Source organism: Carassius auratus, linkage group LG44F (assembly GCF_003368295.1).
Source record: "Carassius auratus strain Wakin linkage group LG44F, ASM336829v1, whole genome shotgun sequence".
Lineage (NCBI taxonomy): Eukaryota > Metazoa > Chordata > Actinopteri > Cypriniformes > Cyprinidae > Carassius > Carassius auratus.
The window spans coordinates 2,379,519-2,403,786 of record NC_039298.1 but is presented as its reverse complement, the minus strand read 5'-3'; the positions used below and the strand labels follow the sequence as shown (position 1 = coordinate 2,403,786).

At 39.5% G+C, this 24,268-nt stretch overlaps 1 protein-coding gene across 3 annotated transcripts in view; it reads right to left on the bottom strand.

Moving 5' to 3' along the window:
* Positions 1-24,268, bottom strand: part of LOC113068315 (AT-rich interactive domain-containing protein 1A-like) — a 57,029-nt gene that overhangs the window by 18,357 nt on the left and 14,404 nt on the right. For 2 of the 3 annotated variants that reach the window (XM_026241018.1, XM_026241019.1), the window contains exons 2-4: positions 22,396-22,608; positions 17,905-18,447; positions 17,681-17,797 (exon numbers count right to left, since the gene is read on the bottom strand). In XM_026241018.1, coding sequence (XP_026096803.1) covers positions 17,681-17,797; positions 17,905-18,447; positions 22,396-22,608 — 873 coding nt within the window. The remainder of the gene's footprint in view (positions 1-17,680; positions 17,798-17,904; positions 18,448-22,395; positions 22,609-24,268) is intronic. The other variant, XM_026241020.1, reaches the window with a different exon arrangement.

Sequence of the window (24,268 nt, the reverse complement as noted above, 5' to 3'; positions counted from 1 at the left end):
ACAGGACAACCAGACGGTTATTAACGGTGCTCGTTAAGCGTCACGATTACCGCAGTGCTACAGACATGAATGAGGGCTCAAATCATGTGATCTACTGAGGAGAGGCGCACTAGTAGTTCTTAAGGAAGCCCTGAGGGGACATAGTGATGGGGGAAAAACTAATTAGATTTCAATGCTTTTGCATTCCCCTACTGAACTTTGGCGTTCGTGACGGAAATACACATTTTCACAAGGCATTATAATTATATGACTCGAGCGATTAAGGAGAAATGTAAACAGAAGCTGTAACATGTGTGAGAACATGATTTTCAAATCAAACGCATTTGGGCTTGTTTACCACATTTGATGAGCTCTATCTGTGCCAATAAACTTAAAACCTATAAATATTCTACAAAAGACTTGATTTGTGTGTGACACTCTTGGTTTTGTGAACTTTCCAAAAACAACTTCAACTATTTTTAAAGATAATAACCACACACAAGATTGTAAGTAAACAATGACAATTTTCATTTTTGGGTGCACTATCCCTTTAAAGCCAACTGGGTAAACTCACTGGTATAGCGAACCAATTGGCTAGTCAGTTGTTGGACGACTAGTTGACAAAAACAACCTAGCACTGTTGCATCAAGTTTAGCACACGCAAACACAGCTCACAATCTCTCTATGAAATAAATCCAGTTGACTGAGTGACGATCATGAAGCAAACATGATATTTCAAGCCACCATGTGTCTTTGATTATTGATGGTTTTGCCTGAAAACAAGCCTGAGTGAAATGAGCAGCGAGTCCATATGGGCTGTGATGCCGAAATCAATCTGGCAGTCAGTTATAAAGCCTCCCGGTGGAGGAGTGTGTGTGTGTGGGAATATTTACACACTCGACTCGTGTCACGTGGAGCGCATGTGTTCAGTGAAAATTTGCAAGCTCATCTGCCAGTCAGTTCAGAGAGTGAAAGGGAAAAAGAAGTGGGAGTGGAACAAGAAACACACTAACACACACACACATACACTGACATAATAGTTGACACACAGCCAAGTATTCCCTCAGAAATCTCACACTCGCAGACTGGCTGCGGCCCCAAAGTCGGCGGTTTTGCACTTGAAACGGCGCCCGCTGCTATATTTGGGCTGTGACCTGCTGGAGAAACCCCAGAGGGAGAGACAGGAGGAGGACGCCGATTCAGACGGGTTTAACTGACACACACAGTGTCTGTATGACCCAGCTCTGCTCTCCTAACAGGAAACAATCCTCGATGGATATGTGTTTATGTTGGCATGTGTGCATCTAAGAGGAGATTCCGGTGTATGTGACCCATGAGGAAGGTGTTTATCAATGTGTGTGTGTGTGTGTGTATATGACCACAACATGACGCAATGGCTCTTGGGAATGTGATCTTAAAGCATCACTGATCCCAAAGCGAGGACATTAATTAATGAAGAGACTCTAAGGACCGTGTCTGTGCGCACACAAACCCCAGAACAAATCACAAGGACACTTCTGCAATTTAGCTAAGAATTGTTACGATTTAGTTTTGTCTGACGATTAACGGTTAAGTCTGTTCAGACACTTGAGCTTGCGTTGTGTCACAACTCTGCAGCTTCCTCATTAACATCAGAGTTCACATAGGACAAAAAAAATGCAAGGCTTTTTAGAAAGCATCGTGGTGCTATCATCACATTCATGTGCACACAGAAACCAAACCCACAGAACTCTGAAGACTTAAGTAGTTTTTAAATAGTCAACAATTTGTTTCTGGATACTGATCTAGGTGTTTGGACAGTGTTCTGCCATCTGCTGCTTACAGAAAATCTGTAGGAAATACATTTTGAGGGGAAAAGAAAAGTGTAATTACTACATACATCCAGCAGAGGTCAATAGAGATCCATTAATTTCTCTGGAAGTAGCTAAATGCTCCTGGAAATGCGATGTGGAACAAACACGATCACACACACACATCCCTGTGAAATATCCGCCATCTCGGCAGCACATGTGGGATTGTCAGTGGGAGTAAACTTTTCTCGCGCATACCGAACGAGCGGCTATGAAACACTGAGGCTCTTTACGTCGTGTCTTTTGCGCGCTCAAGTGCATTATTTTAAAATGTTAAATATCTTCAACTACAGCCAGCAGCTATCACTCTGCAGCTAATCAGGGCTGACTGTGCATTCACACCAGACGCGACTTGCACGAAGTAAATCTCGCTATTCGCGTGTATGATATTTGTTATTCTGCTTCATTCGCGTGTAAAAGTAACTTCACAACAAACGTGAATTTGCGTCATGGGAGGGGCTACTGCCAGTTGAGTTCACGCAACATTGTGATTTCAACCACCATTTTTATTCAGATAATTTTCTAAATATTACTGTTATGGTGTCATGAAATGTAGTAGACACCTCCTGTATCTGCTGGAAGAGTTGCTAGTGAGGTCAGCAGGGGGTGCTCACCCTGTGGTCTTTGTGGGTCCTAGCGCCCCAGTGTGGTGACGCGGGCACTATACTGTCAACAAGCACCGTCCTTCGGATGAGACGTTAAATGGAGGTCCTGACTCTCTGTGGTCATTACAAATCGCAGGATGTCTTTCGACAAGAGTAGAGGTGTGACCTCGGCATCCTGGCCAAATCTGCCCACTGTCCTCTGGAAATCCATTTAACCTTCGCTGAAACTTCTTCGTCTTCTTCAGGGAGAAAGTGGCTCATGGTTGCGTCGCAAGGGCATACACCACTGCAGTGCTTCTGAGGAGAAAGAGACACGGTCGGCGATTTCACACGTGATGTGAGAACGGCCTCTCAATCGACTGCGGATGGTTTCATCTCCGGAAGATTACAAAAAAAAAAAAGTATGAGGATATTTTGAATAAATTTAGTGAATAAAATTATTTTGATTCAATATCATTCAATAAATTTGAATTGTAACAAGCAAACTTCAACAAGCTTTGTATTGTTACAATGTCAGTAGTACATGTAAACTACATCAGTTTATGCAAATGAGCAATTATTTGTTGGCAAAAGTCTGCCAGATGAAGCTGAATCTTTCTCACTTTTGCTGACTATTATTTTTTGGTGAAGGTAACACTGAAACTCTTCTGCTGAGGCTTCACTCCACGATAATAAGAGGGTGTATCTCAACCCGTTCTGTCCCATCAGAAGTCTGACCCCGTGCCCTCTGGAGGCCTTCAGAGCTTCGGATCACATACACTTATCCAGAACATTACTTTCGTTCGTCCTCTGAAGAAGAAAACTAAACTGGTTGACTGGCAACTGGCAACATTCTGCTGAGCAACAACAAAAAACTCCCAAACACAGATGTTTTTGGTTGGCTTGTGAAACATAACAGTAACTTAGCACAAACCTGCTAAACTACAGCCCCTGAACACACGTTTAACTCACAAGGGTAGCCAAACGATCACCCTAGAATAAGACATTATTTTTAAAATAAAAGAGGGGGAAAAAGCGATTAGCTGGCTTATAATGTCTGTAAATACTGTGAGACTTTTCTGGTATCTTTGTGGCAGCCATTTTATGCTGAAACTAGCAGCAGTGCTAGTCTGTCTGTCAGCTCAAAACAGAGACGACGGGGTCTATTTACAACACTTCAGCTGTTCCAACAACATTTCTGACGCAATTACTTCAGTTAATCTAAAAAAAAAAAAAAAAACACATAACATGTTTTTCATAAAGCAGGACAGTCTGACTTCGGCAGTGTTAATTTCGTTGACTAAATATTTTCGTCATTATTTTCGTCACGAATATATTTTTGCCGACAAAAACGAAACGAAAACTAAAATAGAAGGCACTGATGGAGACTAAAACTATGACTAAATTGATTGACATTATCGTCAACGAATAAAGGACGAGACGAAAATAGACTGTGACGAAAATCAAATCAGCAGACGGGAGAGATGCGAGGAATGAGCAAAAGAACCGGCAAAACAGAACAGACTGCATGAGAGAAGAGAACCAATCAGAGCCTGACTTATTGAGACGTGAAGCGAAGGTTTTCAGTTTTTATGAGCTCCCGGGAAGTCGGCATTCGAAGAGGTGATAGGGACTTTAAGCAACAGCCTCTGGTGGAACGGCAACGCCATTCTGGCGTTGTATTGCGCCTGCGCGAATTTAACTGCTACTTTGTGACGTTCTAATTTAACGGTCTACTACGGGAGAACAGCTGATTTGCCGGAGTCGCTACAACGTGAGAGGTTAGGTAAATAAATGTTATGTTTTTAGACTTATTTACATCATACAATATTAAAAACTCCTCTTCTGACAAAAGATTGTCATTTAACGCCAAAAGCAATCCTTCTCTTGCTTTTTTAAATTATATATTTTTTTGGATCTCAATAAATGAATTAATGCTGCGTTGCGCTGTTCTGTTTTACCGTTGCTTAGTGACTTTTACGTTCTTGGCTACAGCGGTGTGACGGCAAACTTCCGGTCGCTGTAGCCGTTCCATTCGCAGCTGTTGCTTAAAGTCCCTACTGTCTAAAAGAGCGATAAAATGTCCACAGCTCACTTCACGTTTGACGACGAACAAAACAAAACAAAGTGTAAAGCACGCAGAGCGCTCATTCGTGGCAAGAACACAACCAATTTGAAAAGACATTTACAGACGAGCCACCCGGACATTTTCTCAAATGTAATTTCACAACGATGTTCTTTTGTTTATTGAGCTAAGCAAAATTGGAATAGTGCAGTGCGTAGATGTTGTAGCATTAAATATTACGAACTGAAAAGTACTGTAAAATAGCCCCTTCTTCAAATTAGATGCGAGCACAATACTAATACGTAATATCATGATAAATACATTTGCTTAATACTAATGTTTAGTATATTTTATAATGTTCTACTTGTTGACAATATCACAAATATTTCTATATTAGTCATGTGAAACATGAATGTTCACATCCTATCATTATACATACAAATCTAGCAATATTGTAGTATTTAAAACATACAATATTGCTAGACAAATGAATACCTTATACAATCTTGTTACTTTTTTATCCACCCAACTTAATAAATATTTACTTTAAATGTATGCACATATTGTTCAGCTCAGCTGTAAGCTTTAAGGTCCTGGACCTAACGTTATTTTTCTTTTATTGATGGTCAATTGGCAGCTAGTTATTGTTTACATTATCATGACAGTGTTTGCTGCTGCATAAAAGCTTTTGAATCAAAATAAAGACACAGTTGTGTTGAAATAAAGTTTAATTAGTGTTTTATATATTTTGGTTAAGTTTGTTTCCTATACCAGCTGTAAAAAATTGTCTAGTAAATCTGTTATTGATTTTAGTCTTATTTTAGTCGACTAAAATACCAAGCAATTTTAGTCGACTAAAATACCAAGCAATTTTAGTCGACTAAAATACCAAGCAATTTTAGTCGACTAAAATAAGACTAAAATTAAAACAAATCAGATGACTAAAACTTGACTAAAACTAAAAAGAATTATAGTCAAAAGACTAAGACTAAAACTAAATTAAAATTTCGTGTCAAAATTAACACTGGACTTCGGCAGCCATGTTGTTTGACAGAAACCACAGCGAGACTCAATCCCAGAAGCCTGGATTCGCTCACAAGCTCTACTCTGATGTGAGGAGTCTGTCTGTGATGGTCGTGAGGGGGCGAGGGGAAACCCTGCGGTTCAGAAGAGCAGTCACAGACTCTCACGGCTCTCTGAATGAGGAAAACCAGAGCGGGAGGGAGGAAGAGAGGACGGAAAACACACACACACACGAAGTACAGTCACTGCACGTTTACACAGCCACTGATTCTAGCTCTTCACACCCACATCAGAGCAGGATTTAGGGAGGAAGTGTCCCCAGTGTAGAGAGCAGTGGCTGTGCATCGGTCAGCCATGAGAGGGAGCCACAGCCCACCGACTGAGAGAGGAGAGATGAGAGGAGCCATTACTGCACACACACTCCTCTCCTCTGCTCTGGCCGAGCTTCACTCACACTGATGCTACTGCTGCTGATGTTAGGGTCAGGGATGCAATCAGGCTCTGTGCATCCATCTCTGATTGGCATCCACTGATCTTCCGCTCATACTCTAGAAGCAGAGTACCTACCTCTCTGGACTCGTGTTAGTAAGCATCCTTCAACCTAGCAACCGCCCACACCACGCTAGCAACCGCCAAGCAATGGCAACCATCCACAACGATGTGACAGTTTAATGGGCTAGAACCACTAACTGTGGCTGTGTAATAACATTAAACATTTAACAAAATATCACAATACTATTGTAATATTTCACTGTGAAATGCATTTAGTAAAAATTAATCAAAATACTACTACTACTACTACTAATAATAATAATAATAATAATTATTATTATTATTATTATTATTATAATTATAATAACCTCTAAACCAAAAAAAAACTATTCTAGCTGCAAAGACACAAATTGCATTTCTGATAATAATAATAATAATAATAATAATAATAATAATAATAATAATAAATAATTAAAATAAGACAATACTATTGTAATATTCAGTCACAGAATTAGCAGAATAAGAGCCCGACCGATACCGATATTAGGGGGTAAAAAAAAGGCCAATATCGATATATCGGCCGATATTCTTAGTGTATATACTTGTTCAACGGATCACAAATCTCACAGTTAAAATTACATTAAAGTTTTTGAACGACAGAAAAAAAATATATTTAACTTGCTGTCCATTCATTACTTAAAGCGAAGTTATTTGTTTGATACCACAGCAAATACTACTAGATTAACTAAGTAAGTTGATCTTACCGTCATCATCATCTCAGGTGTGCATTATTTCTCTAATAATTTAACGGGCCGCAGTCAATTATTCCGCGTATACTACGATTACCACACCTCAAGACATTGATCAGATGATTTAAAGTGATTTGTCCGGGTTTTGTACTTAAATCACTAGTGTGAGTAGGACTATTTCTTTCGCATCTCATCCAGTGCCTCTTTTGTAAGTACCAAAACATCGTTTTAAAGCGTTGAGGCTTGAGCCATTGATAGCATTCTAATGCAGTTATTAATGAAGTTATTAGAAAAAAAGCGAGAGACAGAGACACAGAGAGAGAAAAAGAAAGGCTTTTGTGAGTTAGGCTAGCTCTGGCGTCCCTCTACAGTCTTCTTAACAGCGCTGTTATTACCATACTAGTGAGAAAATTAATGTGTATCCTTTAAGGTGCTACACTATATAGGCTAACTGATAAAAGCGTCAGGGCAGTGCTGACAACACATTTTTGTTCGAACTGCGTGACCATTTTTACACAGTTAACTATGCGAAGTGATATTGAACTGTAATGCGGTCAAGACAGCTGCCTGGAACTACGTTCGCTGTGCGTTTAACAGAAAATAATTGCACACATCAGAAATTTCATCAGACTCAAGCATTCAATGGCCACATTGTATACGAAAGTTTTAACATGATTAAAGAGACAAGAGAACAGCCAGTAAATATAAGAACAAATACACAAATTACAAGCATAGGTAAATACAACACAATGCATTAAAAATAAAATAAGGTTAGTAGTATTCAAATACAGAAATGTAACAATTAGTGAAAATAACACTGCATAGTGTTTATTGTATAAAATTGAAAATAGATACAATATTAATTAAAAACTCCCGAACCATGGGAGTTATCGACGCGGGGGTGAACTCATTCGAGAGCGGACCTCTAGATGTACACTATAATTTGTTTTCCAGTGGGTTCCTCAAGCTGAAGGGATCCCCTGAATTTGGTGTGATTCTCCATATCGTTATGGAGATATGGCCATTCAAAGTTTAAATGTTTTTCCATTAAAAAAAACAACAACAAAAAACAACAACGTTTCATCTAGGTCCCCAGTAGCAAACAATGGAGCACGCTCTGCTGGACAAACTAAGTAGGTACACCATTTCAAGCATTTTATCTGCATTATGTAAAAAAAAAAATATCAGCGGCATATTCGCTGATACCGATATATCGGTGACAGGCTCATATCGGCTGATGATATTGGCAAAAATACATATCAGTCCGGCTCTAGTTTACGACATAAATCACTTCTGAGTACTGATGCCCAGCCTGGACTGTCTGCACATAGCCACAAAAAAGGCCTGGAATATATAAATACTAACGTGATTGAGACTGTGCTCGAAGGCAAGTGACTGCTCACTTTTTCATTCTTATGCCAAAGTGTATTTCCCCCTAGGCTAACGTATTTCTTCAATTGTTTCCAAAAGGAAAACGGCATTATTCATTACGGTCCTTCAGTTAGCCGTCCAATCACAGTGGAGGAGGGGCAGGACTAATACCAAACCGACCAATAGTCACACCCTGCTTGTACTACGATAATAATGAAGAAGTTAATATTGCTCGTCTCAGAGCAGTGTTGGGGAAAGTTTATTTTAAAAGTAATGCATTAAAATATTACGTTACTACATAAAAACTGCGTTACATTACTTTTGCTTTACTTACTGCATTTGTTAGGAGAAAGATGTTCGCTTAAATGCAATGAAAGTCGCTTTGGATAAAATTGTCTGCTAAATGCATAAATTTAATTTAATTTGTCACCTGGGCTGGGCTTGCTTATTTATTTATTTATTTTTTGTCATCATTTAAGATCAATCACATCTCAAAATTTGATTCAAAGTAGTGCAGCGACTAACGAATATTTTGATAACAGATTGATTATTCCCTTAATCGGGTTAAAAAGCTATTTTTATTTTCTGTATTTAATTTATGTAAACTACTTAAGTATCGTTTTTTGGATAATTAATTAATTAATTAATTAATTAATTATATATATATATAATTATATTATATATATATATATATATATATATATATATATATATATATATATATCGTATTTTCCAGACTATAAGTCACACTTTTTTTCACAGTTTGGCTGGTCCTGCGACTTATAGTCAGGTGCGACTTATCAAAACTAATGAGACATGAACCGAGAGAAATGAACCAAGAGTAAACATTACCGTCTACAGCCGCAAGAGGGGGCTCTATGCTGCTCAGTTCTCCTGTAGTCTACAACGGAGCAGCATAGAGTGCCCTCTCGCGGCTGTAGACAGTAATGTTTTCTCTGGGTTCTTGGGTCTAAATAAATGCGACATAGTCCGGTGCGACTTATATGTTTTTTTCCTCATCATGACATATTTTTGGACTGATGCGACTTATACTGTAGAGAGAGACTGACAATTATGCTGCTATTCATTTCCAATGATTTATGGGACTGCTACAGTTGGCAGTGTTTCTAAAGTAACAGTGACCTCTCTGATTGGTGGATATTTCATCAGTATTATGGGTAATTGAGTTCTTCACTTGGAACTCTGCAATTTAGCATAGTTTTAGCAAATTTTTTCAACAAATTCTTCAGTGAGTTGAAATCACACTGACTACAGGCATTTACTGAAACGTTCATCATCACTTAACTTCAGAGTTCCTGGCGTGTTTTGAAAACTCAATTTATCCATGGGGAAAATGAACGGGATTTCTTTCCGGAAAGCCGACTGTTGCGCTATATGCCACGGCCACTCTCTCTAAGAGTGATTGAATGTCTGTGATTGGATTTAGCAGTAAACCAATCAAAGCTGGAGCTGCCGAGCCACAGTCTGTCGAACACTCACATTTGTCGTCATTTTTTGCTTAATTATAACTACACTACATCAAATGTGTTCAAATTATTGTAACAACTGAGGGTTTCCAAAAGTTAAAATATCCTTTGGTGACGCTCTCAGAGCTGTAAATAAAAGCATTTACTGACATGCATCTAGACGGATCCGACAAAGGCTGGGAGGGGTTCGCTGTGTGACCACATTGGGGGTCTATTGTGTGGGTCACAATGGTAGCGGGAACCACAGATGCTTTGGTGGAGGAGGCAGCCGCCCCGTCTGGGTGGAAACAGAGACGGAGAAGGGAGGAGAGGTGGATACTGGGGGGCTGGGAGCCTGACACAGAAAGAAGAGGAAAAAACCAGCATGTCTGCCTCCTCCTCTTCTCCAGAGCAATGCCCCTCCCACAGCAGAGTCGCAGAGACGAGCGCGCAAAAACTGAGCATAAGAGACCAGAGATTTCAGATCTGAGAAACGTAAGGGGTTTAAATGGGAATCTGGTTACAAGTCTACTTAACCATTCCAACGCTTTAACTATTCTTTACGTACATTCTTGGCCATAGCGTTTACGCAGAATCTGGTAAATTAGCCTTTTCTTTTCATGCTTCTTCAGTTTGAAATTAATTGCAAAATGTACTCCGATTACACCTTTTAAATGATTAGGTGTTCAGATTTCGAAACATTTTCAAGTTGGTCACAAGGATTTGCGGTGGTGACCAACTGAAAGCTGTTTGATTTGTGACTTATGCATGAATGCTACACTATTAACATCGGAGCATGCACCTTTGCAAATTTAGTTCATGTGACCAGGTGCATAGTGAATGGGTGCCTTCAGCATCAGTGCAAATTATTATTAGCATCACAAGTTAAAATAATAAAATATCACCAAAAAAAAGTCTTCAATCAGTAAATGAATAGAAATTGGATTGCATAGGGCACATCTCAATGGTAAATCCATGCAAACCAGTTGAAATCCAATAGCATCACAGAACTGCACCTTACACATGCACATGACAACATGAAAAACATTCATTGTATTCAAAGACTACACTGGAAACACATCCGCCTGCATCACACTGTGGCTATATGCTAGCCGCTTAATCTAAATTACACCACAGATATGAAGAGGTGTAAACAGCACAGCAGAATCTTCCAGTTGATATTTCTACACTGCCACCCCATCCAGTCCGTTTCAGAACCAGTAACATTACCAAACATCAGGAATATAACGCACTAGTGGAATTTTAAAAACACAAATAAGAACGGGTTTTAAACTTTTATCCCCAGCTGCAAACCTACAAAAAAAAATATAAAGAATTCACTAAATAAAAAGACTGGATTGATGCCGTTCAGAAAAGTATGGAAGAGGAACGACTAGGAGAAACAGGAATAATAGGAGAGTGCTGCAGTGAGATACGGCCTTTGTGCTGTCGTCAGCCGAGCAGAAGCACTGAGAGAGAGAGCGAGAGCGAGAGAGAGAGAGAGGGGGGGGGGCTGGAGAGCTCAGAGTGGGTGTGTGTGAACAAGAAAGCAAGAGAGATGACGAAGGAAGGGAAGGAGAGCATGAAAAGACAGAAAAAAACTACAAGTGAAACATATTTAATGTATGAATCCTTGAAACATAAAGCTGCAGCATACTGCAGCTCTTCTTGCATCCTGCTTGATTACACTAACGCAGAGGACGAGGGAACAACTGTGTGTGCAACAGAGAGCGCATGAACGAGAGCAACGGCCCCTGAACCTGAATAAGCCACGCGCACACAGGAAGACCCAGAATAGCAACAGGAAACACGCCCCAGACTCTGAATACTGCAACAGCACAGCCGTGCAAAACAGGACGAGAGCTGCACTGAACCGCTGCCTTCAACAGCATTCAGTTCACACAGAGACGGAAAAACAACCGGTTTACAGTTAAAAAGGGACAGTGTTATTCTAAAAGATTGCAGCAGAAATATACACTCATATTAGATTAGATTTCCTTCTGGAGAAACTGTGAACAGTTTTTGTTAATATGCAAAACGCCCCTACAATGCTAGTGTGTTCTGAGTAACTGCCAGAGCGCTGTAAGAGCCAAGGAGTCAAAAGTTCCCAAATAATAAGGCAGTATCACAATAAATACTGTGGCGATGGTATAAAGTGTCAATCTGAGATTTTAGATCACAGTACATAGTTGACATGCATCTTGTTTTATAGAGTTATTAAGCACAATAAGCTGTCAAAAGAAGAACTATTCATGCAGACACAGCCGACTGTCAATGTCAACAATGAAACATATACACTGGTAAAAAGTGAAAGTCAGAATATTAGATGTGTGCAGTCGGTCTTAAAGTGACAGCAGTCTAATAAACCAGCTGCTAAAAAAACAATCAACTAAAAAAAATTATATATATATTTAATTTTAAGGGGCTTTTGAAATCATTTGAGATTTATTCAGTGAAGAATAACATCGAAGTTAGATGAAAAAACAAACAAACAGCTTTTCTGACTGATATAACACAATGTTAACCATTTGTTAATTCTCTAAAACGCATATTTTAGATTCACAATTCATTTAAAAGCCTCTTTTGTGTAAAAATAGTAAATAGTATCAGGTCCTCTTGTTTTTCAACCTAATAAATGTTTTGGAGCATTAAATAGTTAATAAAGAAACGTCATTCTAATGTTCATTATATTAGCCGCACTTATGCTAACGATTAACTACTCTAATAACAGCATTCATTTCAATCCGACATTTAAATTAAAATATTGAATAATATTCATAACAGAAGCAGTGTTTCCCACAGCCTTCCACTCTATTTTTGGAGACATATTTATGCAAATTAATTTTCTGCCAGCAGGAGGTGCTTTTAAAGCGGAATTTAATTTCTGAGGGGGGAGGGGCATCCACTGAACGCAAGCAGCTTATGCTCTTCTGTGTCAGCCGCGAAACAATGACTCTTTGATCTACCTTTTTTTAAACTTTGATTTGAACAAAAACAGCGCATGAGCGCAAGCTGCTTGCGTTCAGTGGATGTTCTCCAAAATGGCGCTATCGAGATGTGGAGAGACTCTAATTTATGAATAAAGTCGCTATTTTTCTTTTTCTTCACATTCAAAAAGTATTCTTGTAGCTTCATAACATTACGGTTGCATCACTGACTCCGATGATGCTTTTCCTACTTTCCGGGACCTTGACAGTCCAAGTTACTTGACAGTCACAAGCCTCCCGGTTTTCATCCAAAATATCTTAAATTGTGTTCTGAAGATGAATGAAGCTTTTACTGGTTTGGAACGACATGGGGTAAGTGATTAATGATAATTTAATTTTGGGGTGAAGTATCTCTAAGAAATAAAGTCTTTGAGAAGTCAGAATATTATTATTGCGTAAGCACTCTTCTTCATACTTTTAGTAAAATACTATCAGTTTTTCCTCAAGCTACATTTTCTGAGGCATCATTCATGTAGCTAAAACAGGAATGAGCTACAGTTGTTGAAGTCACTAACACGAAGCATGTGCGAGTATAACCGTAATGCTTGCCTTAGCAAACACTATTAATAAATATAAAAGCTGCAAGAATAAAAATAGAAACATAAATACGCCACTCTCTGCAACCAGACAGCACAACAAAGAGAGCGTAAAAAAAAAAAACGCAACAAGGACAAAGCTGTTAGATGGGAAACTAAGTGAAAAGGAACAGGGCAGAAAGGGAGAGGAGAGACGGATGGAAAGAGTCGAGGACATCTGACAGTACTGGAGCACTTGGCACTGGCGCTCGCGGTCTAGAGATTGGACAAAAATGCGGGTGGTCTTGAAATTATGTCAGCCGCTGGGGTTCCTGTGTGAAAATGGTTCAGTCTCTCTCTCTCTCCAATACACTTTTCCTCTCTTCTCTTTCATTTCCTCGTTTCATCCTCAATATCCTGCCTCAATCCATCCCGATGCCCTCTTTCCCAACTAAACATCCATCTCCTTTCAACACAGTGTTACTTACTAAATTTTTGCAGCAACTTACATAATAACTAGTTTAAAATGACTTATTAACTCTTCCCCCACCACTGACAGAATTGTTTCGAATGCTTTCACTGTTAGGGGGCACTATTACACATCTTCTGAAAGAACACTGATTCCCTGGATCAAAACACGTCAAAGAAAACGCGACTGCACGTATAAGCAAAATAACGCGATTTTCAAGAATTAAACAGCATAGTAAAAAAGGCTGTTGACAGAAGCAATGGACTCCATCGAAGTTTTGATTGTTATGAATCTGATTCAGATGTAGTTTTTGACGAATATTAGATATTTTCGTCAAAGGCTTGGTTCTCTTTTTTGACATTTCACGTTCAGATATTCATACAATAAATATTTTGAATTCCATGAAAATTTTTTGAAAAAAAGCTTCGGGGGCTGCCGGGAAATGGGTTAAAGGTATAGTTCTCCCAAAAAAATAAAATGACCCCATGATTTACTCGCCCTCAAGCCATCCTAGATGTATATGACTTTCTTCTTTTAGACGGATTCAATCAAAAATTTAAAATAAAAATGTCCTGACTTTTAGAATGGCTTTATAATGGCAGTGAAAGGGGGAAGAGATTTTGAAGCCCAAAAAAGTGCATCCATCCATCATAAAAAGTGCTCCACACAGCTCCAGGGGGTTAATAAAGGTCTTCTGAATATTTTTACATATCAAAGACAGCACACAATTATTATAGTGTGATGCATCACAATCTATTGAATTGTTACACACAAAATATTCCAGTCCCATTTTCTCTTAGCATCTCTCTTGTTTTCCCAACGGGCCGGGTGCCTCTGAGTCGGAATTACTACTCCATAAAACATTTCCTCTGGGAGAAAGAGGGGGAAAAACGAGCAAGCATGTGACTAACATGTGACCTTCCCCTCCAGGCCCGAGCACACTGACTTAATATACATCTCAGAATAAGAAGCCATCCAAAGATTATGGATGAAAGCTGACTTTAAGTGAGGATTTTGACTGAAGAAAGCGTGTGAGAGAGATATAATAGCAGTGTGGGAAGTGAAGGACTGAGGGTGACGGACCCCTGAAGTCACGGTGGAGTTTAGCAGTACAGAGGGGGGCGGACACTGCTTGGGATAAGCTGCACTTTGAGGAAGGGCCACAAAAGGCCATTAGAAAAGAACTGGAGGAGATTAGAAGTGTTCATGTTCTCTCACGCACAGAGAGGATATATCACTTCCAGAGTGTCCCACAATTGAAATCACAGGCCACTGGAATCTCCCCGAGCCAGATCTGTGTCGCTCGTATACACGGACAGAAACACCATTATCATCAACCAAAGGGAAGAGAGGACTTGATTTGATCCTCGACTGATATGAACCACTCTGCATTGAGATTAATTTGGGAAATTAAAAGAAAAAACATAATTCAAAACTAATTAATCAAGATCACGGCAAAAGATGCCCAGTCTTTCTGCCAATGAAGACACAATCTGGAGAATCGGCTCCAGCTTTCTGTCGTTTTCCATCTTGGCGTGCATCAGCGTACATATGACAGAGACATTATGGTAAACCAGAGCGCGTCTACGGAGGACTACGCCAAATGGGTATTAAGTAAAAACAAATGCAAGCTCATGAAAAGCTGTCTGAAGGTAGCATCTTGCCAACAAAAACCCATAAGTCCAATTAATTTTGTCGTCAATATAATTGCCAATCACAGCCCCTTTAACATGGTGGTTCCTAACCAAGGAGTAAAGGCCCAAAATCATCCAAGGGGGTCACAGGGATAGTTCACCCAATCATAATTTACTCCTCATGTTGCTGCAAACTCTTGGACACAAAAAAATATATTATTTTGAAGACTGTCGGTAACCAAACGAAGACTGTCGGTAACCAAAAATTTGCTGTTAGCCATTGACTTCCATAGCAGGCAAAAAAATACTACTCAAGTCAATGGCTACCAGCAACTGTTTGGTTACCAAGTCTTTTAAAATAACTTTGTGTTCAACAGAAGACAGAAACTCCCACAAGGCTGGAACAACATGAAAGTGATTAAACTATGACACCATTTTTGGTGAACTCTTGGAGGGCCTTCAAGTAAAAAGGGTTGATGACCACTGTTTTAACTTCTACGTACCCAATCAGAGCCAACATCAGTAGCAGACAGCTATAATCAATCATTGCTCTAGCAGTATTGCTCGCTGCATCACCAGGACTGCTTTTATTGTACAAGTGTTTTCAAGTGCTAATCTCAACCTGGACTGATAAATTACTGCTTAAACCATTAACAAGATTTTAGAAAAGTACTAGTAATATCAGTATCCCTGCACATTATACATGCATGTGTGGCCTCACTGATGTCAAACCAAAGAGAAAATTGATTCTTAGGTCGAGCAACTTACATTTAAGATGATTAAAAAAGACTCTTGTTTGTTTTAATAATGTAGAATGATAAAGTAAACAGAAATTAATTCCGACGTCATGTCAAACCACCAATTTAGTTTTACTGATAACATACACAAAGCAAAATACAGGCACTACTGAATCAAACGGTTGGGAATACTGTAAATATCATTCAGAGGAGACATCACATCATAAACAAAAACAAACCGTTCACAGAGAGCTGACAAAGTGTGCGGTTGCTAGACGTGTTCATTCGTTGCGATGAAGCAACGATTATCAGGAAACCAGCTCACCCAGTCAGACTGGTTCCTATCGACTCGCTGAAAACTCTCTGTAGTTGGCAGCTTTAACCCACACCAACGTGCATGAAATCAGTCCTCAAAACCCAACAAATGAAGACTAGCCCTAAAAAACCCAGAAGTCTCATTGGGATATTTCCAGGAGGCGAAAGAACTATGTTTTTGCATCAGGACTTAATCCTAGTAGAAGTTGAAGCAGCAAGGAGTTCCATGTGTAGACCTTTAAACAAAACACCATGTAACAATACAAATAACCCAGTATTGCTTCTCAGCATGCAAGCTTCAAGCAGTTTTTGTTACACAGCTGGATAACACGCTCGCAGGTCAGGTAGTGATTTGGAGGTGTTGTACCTTTGGTGCCGGCCGGGCTACAGTTAGCAGTAGGGGCTAATCTACCGTGAGAGTGGAGCACGTGGGAGATGTTAGTGAAGAAGGGGTCAATCGAGGGCTACATTACTGCCTTTCCCGCAGGCAACCGTGGGGATTCCTGGGATTGAATAAAATCTCTGCCAATCTCAGTCACAGGCTACGCTACGTAAGAGTGAAATATATAAATAAAAAGAGAAATAAGAGGAAATCACATCCTGAGGGCATCCCCTACTGACAGAGACTGAATGATCTCGGTTGACTCCCTCGCTCCTCTTTCCTTCTCCAGCCCTCCAGCTCTCTATTAGACACCTCTCTCTCTCTCTCATTAATTATCACAACTCATTTGGAAATTTCGGAGACACTGTTGCTCTGAATGAGCTATTTGTGTCTGCTAACCTATAAACACACACATGCACACACACATCCTGAATGTTTTTCACCCTGACAGATGATGTGCACACCTTGGAGTTTTCACTGACCTGGTTTCCAAAAGCAACTAATCTCGCATGGCTCAACTATTTTGGCGTCCTCGCTTATCTTGGACTGGAAGTAACCTTGTGACCAACTTGTAGAACGATATAAAGTTTATGCTGGGTAAATCAGGAAAGTCAGTACCACCACAATAACATTCAGGCGCAAAAAACAAAGAGTGATGCAATAGTTTTCACGCAAGGCTCTACAGAAAGTTCTGCAGAGTGTAGCTCAGTGCACACAGAATGCATTTTTCCCTTTCAATGTACTGCTATTCCATTGTTTTTCTATGTACATGCACTAAACAGACATCTATGAGCGATGCGGTCGCATCTCATGTCTTTTGCAGAGCCTCATACTCGACCGCCATGTTTTTAAGATGCTGTGTCAGGTTTCAGGCTTTTACAGTTTTTAGGTCTACCCCCAGAGTTTTTATATGCTGTCTGTAATGGTCAACTACAGATATTCCATTAAGTAAACAACGAGTTACCACTACAAAACTGATTTCCTCATCAGGACAGCTTATCTTTGTTTTGAAAGCTAACACGGCATGAGGTTAGTCTGGTTTGAAACCCTCATGGGACTCACAGGAAGACTGGAGGGTCGTCCCTGCATGGTTTCCTCTGGACCGCCCTTCCCGGACCCCATGGGCTGATTGGAGGAAGGAGCTGAAGACTGAGAGCTGAAGGAGTCTTGAGACAGCTCCTGAGGAATAAAGTCACGACAACTAAATGTAGACGCACTTCTGAAAGGGTAACACGGATGGCGTTGAACTCCAAGTGAAAACCCACCATATTGATTTTGGTTTTTACCTGAGGTGGTGGAGGAAAGCGCTGGAAGGGCGACTGCTGCTGAGACTGCAGTGGAGGGGTTTGGGAGTACGGTGAGGGCTGACCCTGTCCTGAAGCTTGCTGGGATGACTGAGGGGGCGCCGAGACGGGCGGCTGTGATTGTGGCGGGCCCTGCGGCTGTTGTGAGGGTCCCTGCTGCTGAGGAGGCTGTCCTGGAGCCGAAGGTGGTTGAGTGTATCCGGGTTGGGACCCCTGCTGGCCCTGAGACGGACCCTGGGACTGAGGGGGACCCTGGGACTGGGGAAAGGGTGGCTGTCCTGACTGTGATTGCGGAGCCTGGGAGTATGGAGGCTGGCCCTGAGGGGGACCATAAGGGGGCCCACTCTGGCCATGGGGAGGAGCAGGGGGTTGCTGGGAGTAAGGGGGCTGAGAGGCCGCTCCAGTGGAGGGCTGCTGGGGGTATGGAGACTGCTGGGGGCCTCCGTGAGGTGAAGGGCCCTGTTGTCCGTAGTAGCCACCTTGGTTCTGAGCATAACCACCGGGGCCATGCTGTCCAAAGCCAATCTATAAAGAAAACACAGCGGGAACCAAAGAGTGCATCAATTTACAAGCAAACAATCATTTCGCAATGTAGAACTATGAACTAGAGAAATCTGTGAGCATCTGTAATGGTCGGTGCGTGCTATAAACCCTGATCACAAAGCATGCAAACCAGAGCTGGTTATTGGCACTGATTTGCAGATTTGATTCAGAGTCACAAACTATTGATTTCTCATTGATTTAATATGGCATTATCTCAGTCACACCATCGTTTAATGTTACGGTAAAATCGAAACCGCGACAGATCGTTTCATCCGTATTGGGCCGTGAGTTGATTGTATTTTGAAATGTGAAAGTGCGCTAGTAGTCCACCGCGAAGGAGCAGAGCTCAAGTGCACTAAATAACTGGAGACTTGTGGCATACGTCACCAGAGAGAAGTGCGTCATTTCACTGGAAGATTGAGTAATGCACAGATTTTTTTCCTTTTTTTCCCCATTTTCTTTCCAATTACTACAGTATTTTTGCCATTTATGATCATTGCATACTTTGGGTAACATTTGGTATTATATGAAATGCAAACATATGTATGAATATTATTTTAACTGAACATTTGCATATTTGATACATCAGGCTTTTATGGCTCATGTTAATTTAATATAGTAAGAAAAGACCTCATAAATATAATATAAATAGTAATCCGTAAATAAAACCGTGAGAGCTGCAGGGCCAGACTCCCTACAAACACTAAAACCCTTCACTGGCTATTTCAAGCATCCGCTGGAAATGTAGAGTAAGAAGCCCTGTTGCAATGTTTTTATTATTTCTATTAAAAATGGACACAATAGGTCATGATCATTTACATACACATGTGTAGGTAATTTCCCGCTTATTGGTATCAACTAAAATGTGTATTATAATGATGAGAATCAAGTTGGCAAGTGAGCGTCTAAACAGAAGTTAATGTACACTGTGAGATGTGTTCATTCGCACTCGGAAAAACCTCACAATAGCAGCAAAGAGACATATTTGGGGTTTCATGAGACAGAGGTCAGTGTTTTCTACAGAGCTCTTCTCCATCTGAAGGACCGGTGTGCACTGTGCACACGCTTGAATTTCATTACTTTCAGTCAGCATACAAAAAAATGTGACCTTGCTGGAGAGTGTACCGTGTGACACAAAAGCCTGATGGTGACACTTTCCCTCTCAAGGAGAAAGGAAATATAAAAATGGGGAAGAAAAACGCCTCTGACGGGGAGGTTTAATAAAAACAACCTGAAGTGCATGTTCTGTGCCAGTCTACAAATGGATGGCACTCCAGCACATCTGCTTACTCGACACAAGCACAATGTGGCACCCTGCGCAGACAACAGGATGAAGAAAGGCAGGCACTTCAACTGTGAGAGGAAATCCCCATGTGACAAAACCTGAGCCTCGCCGTGACCTCATAACCACCTTCTTTGAAAGCACAGATGAAAAGACCCCATGAGCTCATGCTGCAATGCTCAAGAACGTCTTAAGAGCATCAGAAGCCTTCAAGGTTCGAGCTGAGACTCTGAAAAACAAAAACCTGGCAGAAGAGGAAAAGGTCTGCCCACTATAGACACCAACAGAATGGCTGGGCCTGAATACTACTGTATGGAGCTATAATAGTCTCCATTTCTTTTCTACCATTTTGAATAATGTAGCTTCTGGCCCTTATTGTCCTCCACAGTAGGTCTTTCCCCCCGATATGATGCCAGAATTTTCATTTTTGGTTCAACTCTTTGGTTGAACCTTTAAAATGCTGTCTATATTATTAAAAAGTCAACAACTATGTGTCTGATGTTTTAACACTAACAACAAGTGCTACTGCAGAATGATAGAAAGGGTCTCTTTATTAACAACCCATTGAGAAAACAAACAACATTTTTTATTAAACTAAAAGTGCAAGCCTGTATGTGAAAAATGTCACTTGTAGTCGAGTATTTCTGACAACTGAGCTTTGGCGATCCCAACTGAACATTATTTTTGTCCATGCATCTGCTAATAATTGTTTTTCTGTTTGGCCGATATGTCAGAAAATAAATGCTGATTTTGACGACTTGTTGAACTTTTATTTTTAAAGCTCTGATATCCCCTGTTCTCCTTCTCCATTAGTTTATTTTCTCTGTTTAAAAGTTCTGACGAATAAATCATTACACAGAACTTTTAAACAAAGTTAGTGAGGGCTATACTAATAGTGTTTGCCTTTGTTATTATTAATTATTATTATTTGTTATTATTATTAGACAGGCAAATGCTACATCATCTAGCATGAACGTTCAGTAAATACACATTTCATTTGAACAAGTCTTTGGATATCTAATAATCCTTCAATTTTACCCTGGCAACTTTGGAAAACTCAGCTGTTATTTTTAACTGTTTCTTTTATTTGTGAAAAACACAATAAAAGACCTACAGAATCAGAAATCGCCATCTTAAAAAATAAATAAATATTGTTACAGATTTATCAAGTGTTTTTATATTTGTTAATTTTAAAATGATACATTTAAGTAAATATATAGCAAATGTAAAAATATAGATTTAATTTTTAAAATAGTTTATTCTGCTCATCAAGCCTGCATTTAATTAATTAATTAATCAAAAATACAGAAGAAAAAAAACAGTAGTTTTGTGAAAAAAAAAAAAAAAACCTTTTTATTCCAACAATCCTGAAAAAACTATCACAGGTTCCCAAACAAATATAATGCAGTAAAATGGTTTCCAACATTGATAAGAATAACAAATCAACATATTATACTGAATTCTGAAGGATCATGTGACAATGAAGACTGGAGGAATGATGCTGAAAATACAGCTTTGACAACAGTTAATAAATTACATTAAAAAGTATATTAATATAGAAAATAGTGTTGGGTGAAATGGTAATTTTTCATATCGTCAGCCCGTGAGATCGACGATACACGATATTATCGTGAGTGGGTGGAGCAAGAGAGAGACTCTTTGTTCTTGTCATAGCAGAACTATTTGGTGTTTTAAACCGCAAAGATGCACGAGAGAGAGCCTGTAGAATCACAAATAATCGAAAAAATATACTTTCAGACAAACTGATAAATTAACGTTAAATATAAAAATACTGTATTTAAAACAGCTAGTTCTTATATAGTCGCACGCAACTGTGATATCGCGCGTCCTGTGACAAATCTGCTGCATCTGCGCACAGAAGTTATCAGTCTAAATGTTCTGCAAAATCAGTCAATGGGGAAAATCAATCGTAGATTTCATCAAGTTCAACAGTTTAACCCTAATATTGGACATAAACGAATACGTTATATATAAAGTATTAAAAACAGGTAAGTTAATATATTGGTAGTAAAGTTGAATTGAACTGATGCATCAGTCAAACATCGCTCCTTGATGAGCTTGACGCACCGCCACAAAAACAAGAAGCGTTCTGACATAATTGTGAAATTAAACTCAGTTAGTGAGGGCTTGTTTAAAAAAAAAATAAAAAAATAAAAAAAACATATATAGGCCTTTCAGATACTTGTTAAAGTGCAATGAAATACTTTATATCTGCAGACGATGTACGCGTGCGTGCGTGCATGCGTGAAATGCAGTGCTGAAGTGAAATAGCTGGGCAGTTTGATAGCCGAATTATAATAGGCCGCCCAATAAAAATTATAATAATTATTATTATAATTTAATACATTAATATGAGAATGAGCTTAATATAGTCTAAACTAACAACAGACATCTGCTATCTTCGATATCTCTGACTATCGTCGATACAAGATACTATCGTCTATCGACACAACCCTAATAGAAAACCATTATTTTAACTTTGAATAGTTTAACACTATCACTCTAGTGCATTTTTGTTCATATAAATGCAGACTTGAGCAGAAGAAAAGTACATTAAAAAAAACACACACTGAAAACCACCTTAAGTGGCCATCCAAAAAACAAAAACATGAATGCGCTGGACTGACCTGTTGTCCGTACTGTATTCCGCTCATGCTTCCGGGAGTGCGGCCCTGCATGCCCATAGGATACCTCTGGGGTCCCGCGGGCCCGTAACCCTGTCCTGGGAAAGGAGGACCCTGTTGGGAGCCAGGGGGAGGCCCCTGCTGCTGAGAGTAGGGGTTTCCACCACCATAGTGCTGCCCTCGAATTTTCCCCACCTGGTCCATGGGGCCTGGAGGCTGAAAGAGACAAAGAGAACGACAGTAAGCACTAATAATTCAGCGGCACGGTACAAAATCAGCGAGTGCCACACAAGAGGAGAAATTACTGTGGTATGTTTCACTGAGTCGACTGAACGCCAAGCATTTGAGTCATTCATCCTCTGAAAGCATTCACTTAGGCCTATCTGGTTAAGATGAAGTCAATGGTGATCAATATCAAGAGAGAGATGGAAAACAATCCCAATGCCATATAAGAGCGTATTAATCAGAGCACAGCAAAGCCACACCAGCCCAAATCAAAAACAGATCTGTGTGCTTCAAAAGAGGAAACTGTCAGTGAATGAGTGAGAGAATGAAAGCAGCGCTACTGGAGCTAGATGAACAGTCAACTTCCCTTTGAAAACAGACAAGAGGAAACACGCATGTACGGTGACTGGAGTGTGACCCGAACATCAGCGCTCAGGAGAGAGAGAGAGAGAGAGAGAGAGAGATCAGAATAAAGTCTTTGGGACTGCAAGAAGGAGCGTGGGAATTACACCAAGATGACAGTGACAGAAACTTCGCCGATGAACTGCCCATCGTTTCTCCATTTGTAAAAAAAACAGGCCTCGCTTTCAAGCGTTCTGATTCTGAAGTTGTTTTATGAGACTCAATAAATAGAAAGTTAACGGAAAGAACAAACCACATTGTTCACATTATAAATCAGCAAAACTGTCTACACTGAAAGAGTGGAGCGCATTACTCTTGGTTTCTGCTCTTATTGCTGTTAACAGTGTTTACTGTTTGTTTGAACACATGTCTGCATGATTTTTTACTGTACATTTCACCTTGACAGTCACCACTGATCAGCTACTCCTAAATGTAATGTAGAAAGTTTAGGAATTGAAATGGTCCCAGCAGCTGTAATGAGGCTCTAATGAGGTATGAGGAAGAAACAACATGTGATTTTTAGACCAATGCTTCTAGTGTGGAAAGCTCAGTTGATGAAAGAAATATAGTTCTGTAGCTCACAAATCCAGCACAGAGACAGCTTTAAGAGTTTATTTTTGACACCACACAGGGCCCTATGATTTCCACGATCTGAAAGGAATTTTCTGTTCTATACGGAATTTCCCAATTTATGAATGAATAAAAGTAGGTCAGTAGTCAAATCGAATTGCAATATTGACCAGTGTCTGTAAATATTAAACAAAAAAAAACTATTTTTATATGAAACAGGAGAAAAACTACCGTCACATATACTCACAACAAATCTCTTGACGGCAATCTGGCAAAACAAAAGAGTGGGTTAACTTGAAGAAATTGACAAATATACTACTATTGTACGGTAGAACCTAAGTCATAGTACTAGTACTGCTGCTACTAAAATTAAATGTAAAACTTTATTTTTAAGCAAAAAAAATTATTTCACGTTTTCATTTAAATAGAAAACCTGTTGCATAGCACTTTGCTTGCAAAAAATAAAAATAAAAAATAAAAGTGTTATTTTCATTTGATTAAAACATCAGTTACATTAATGTTAATAATGGGCACTACGTTGTTTTTTTATATATATATATATATATATATATATATATATATATATATATATATAAACTGCTGTTAACTAATAAGTTTTGTGTTTAAAATGGGAAAAAAATGGAATCTAGAAAAATGTAAAAGAAAAAAAATGGAATTT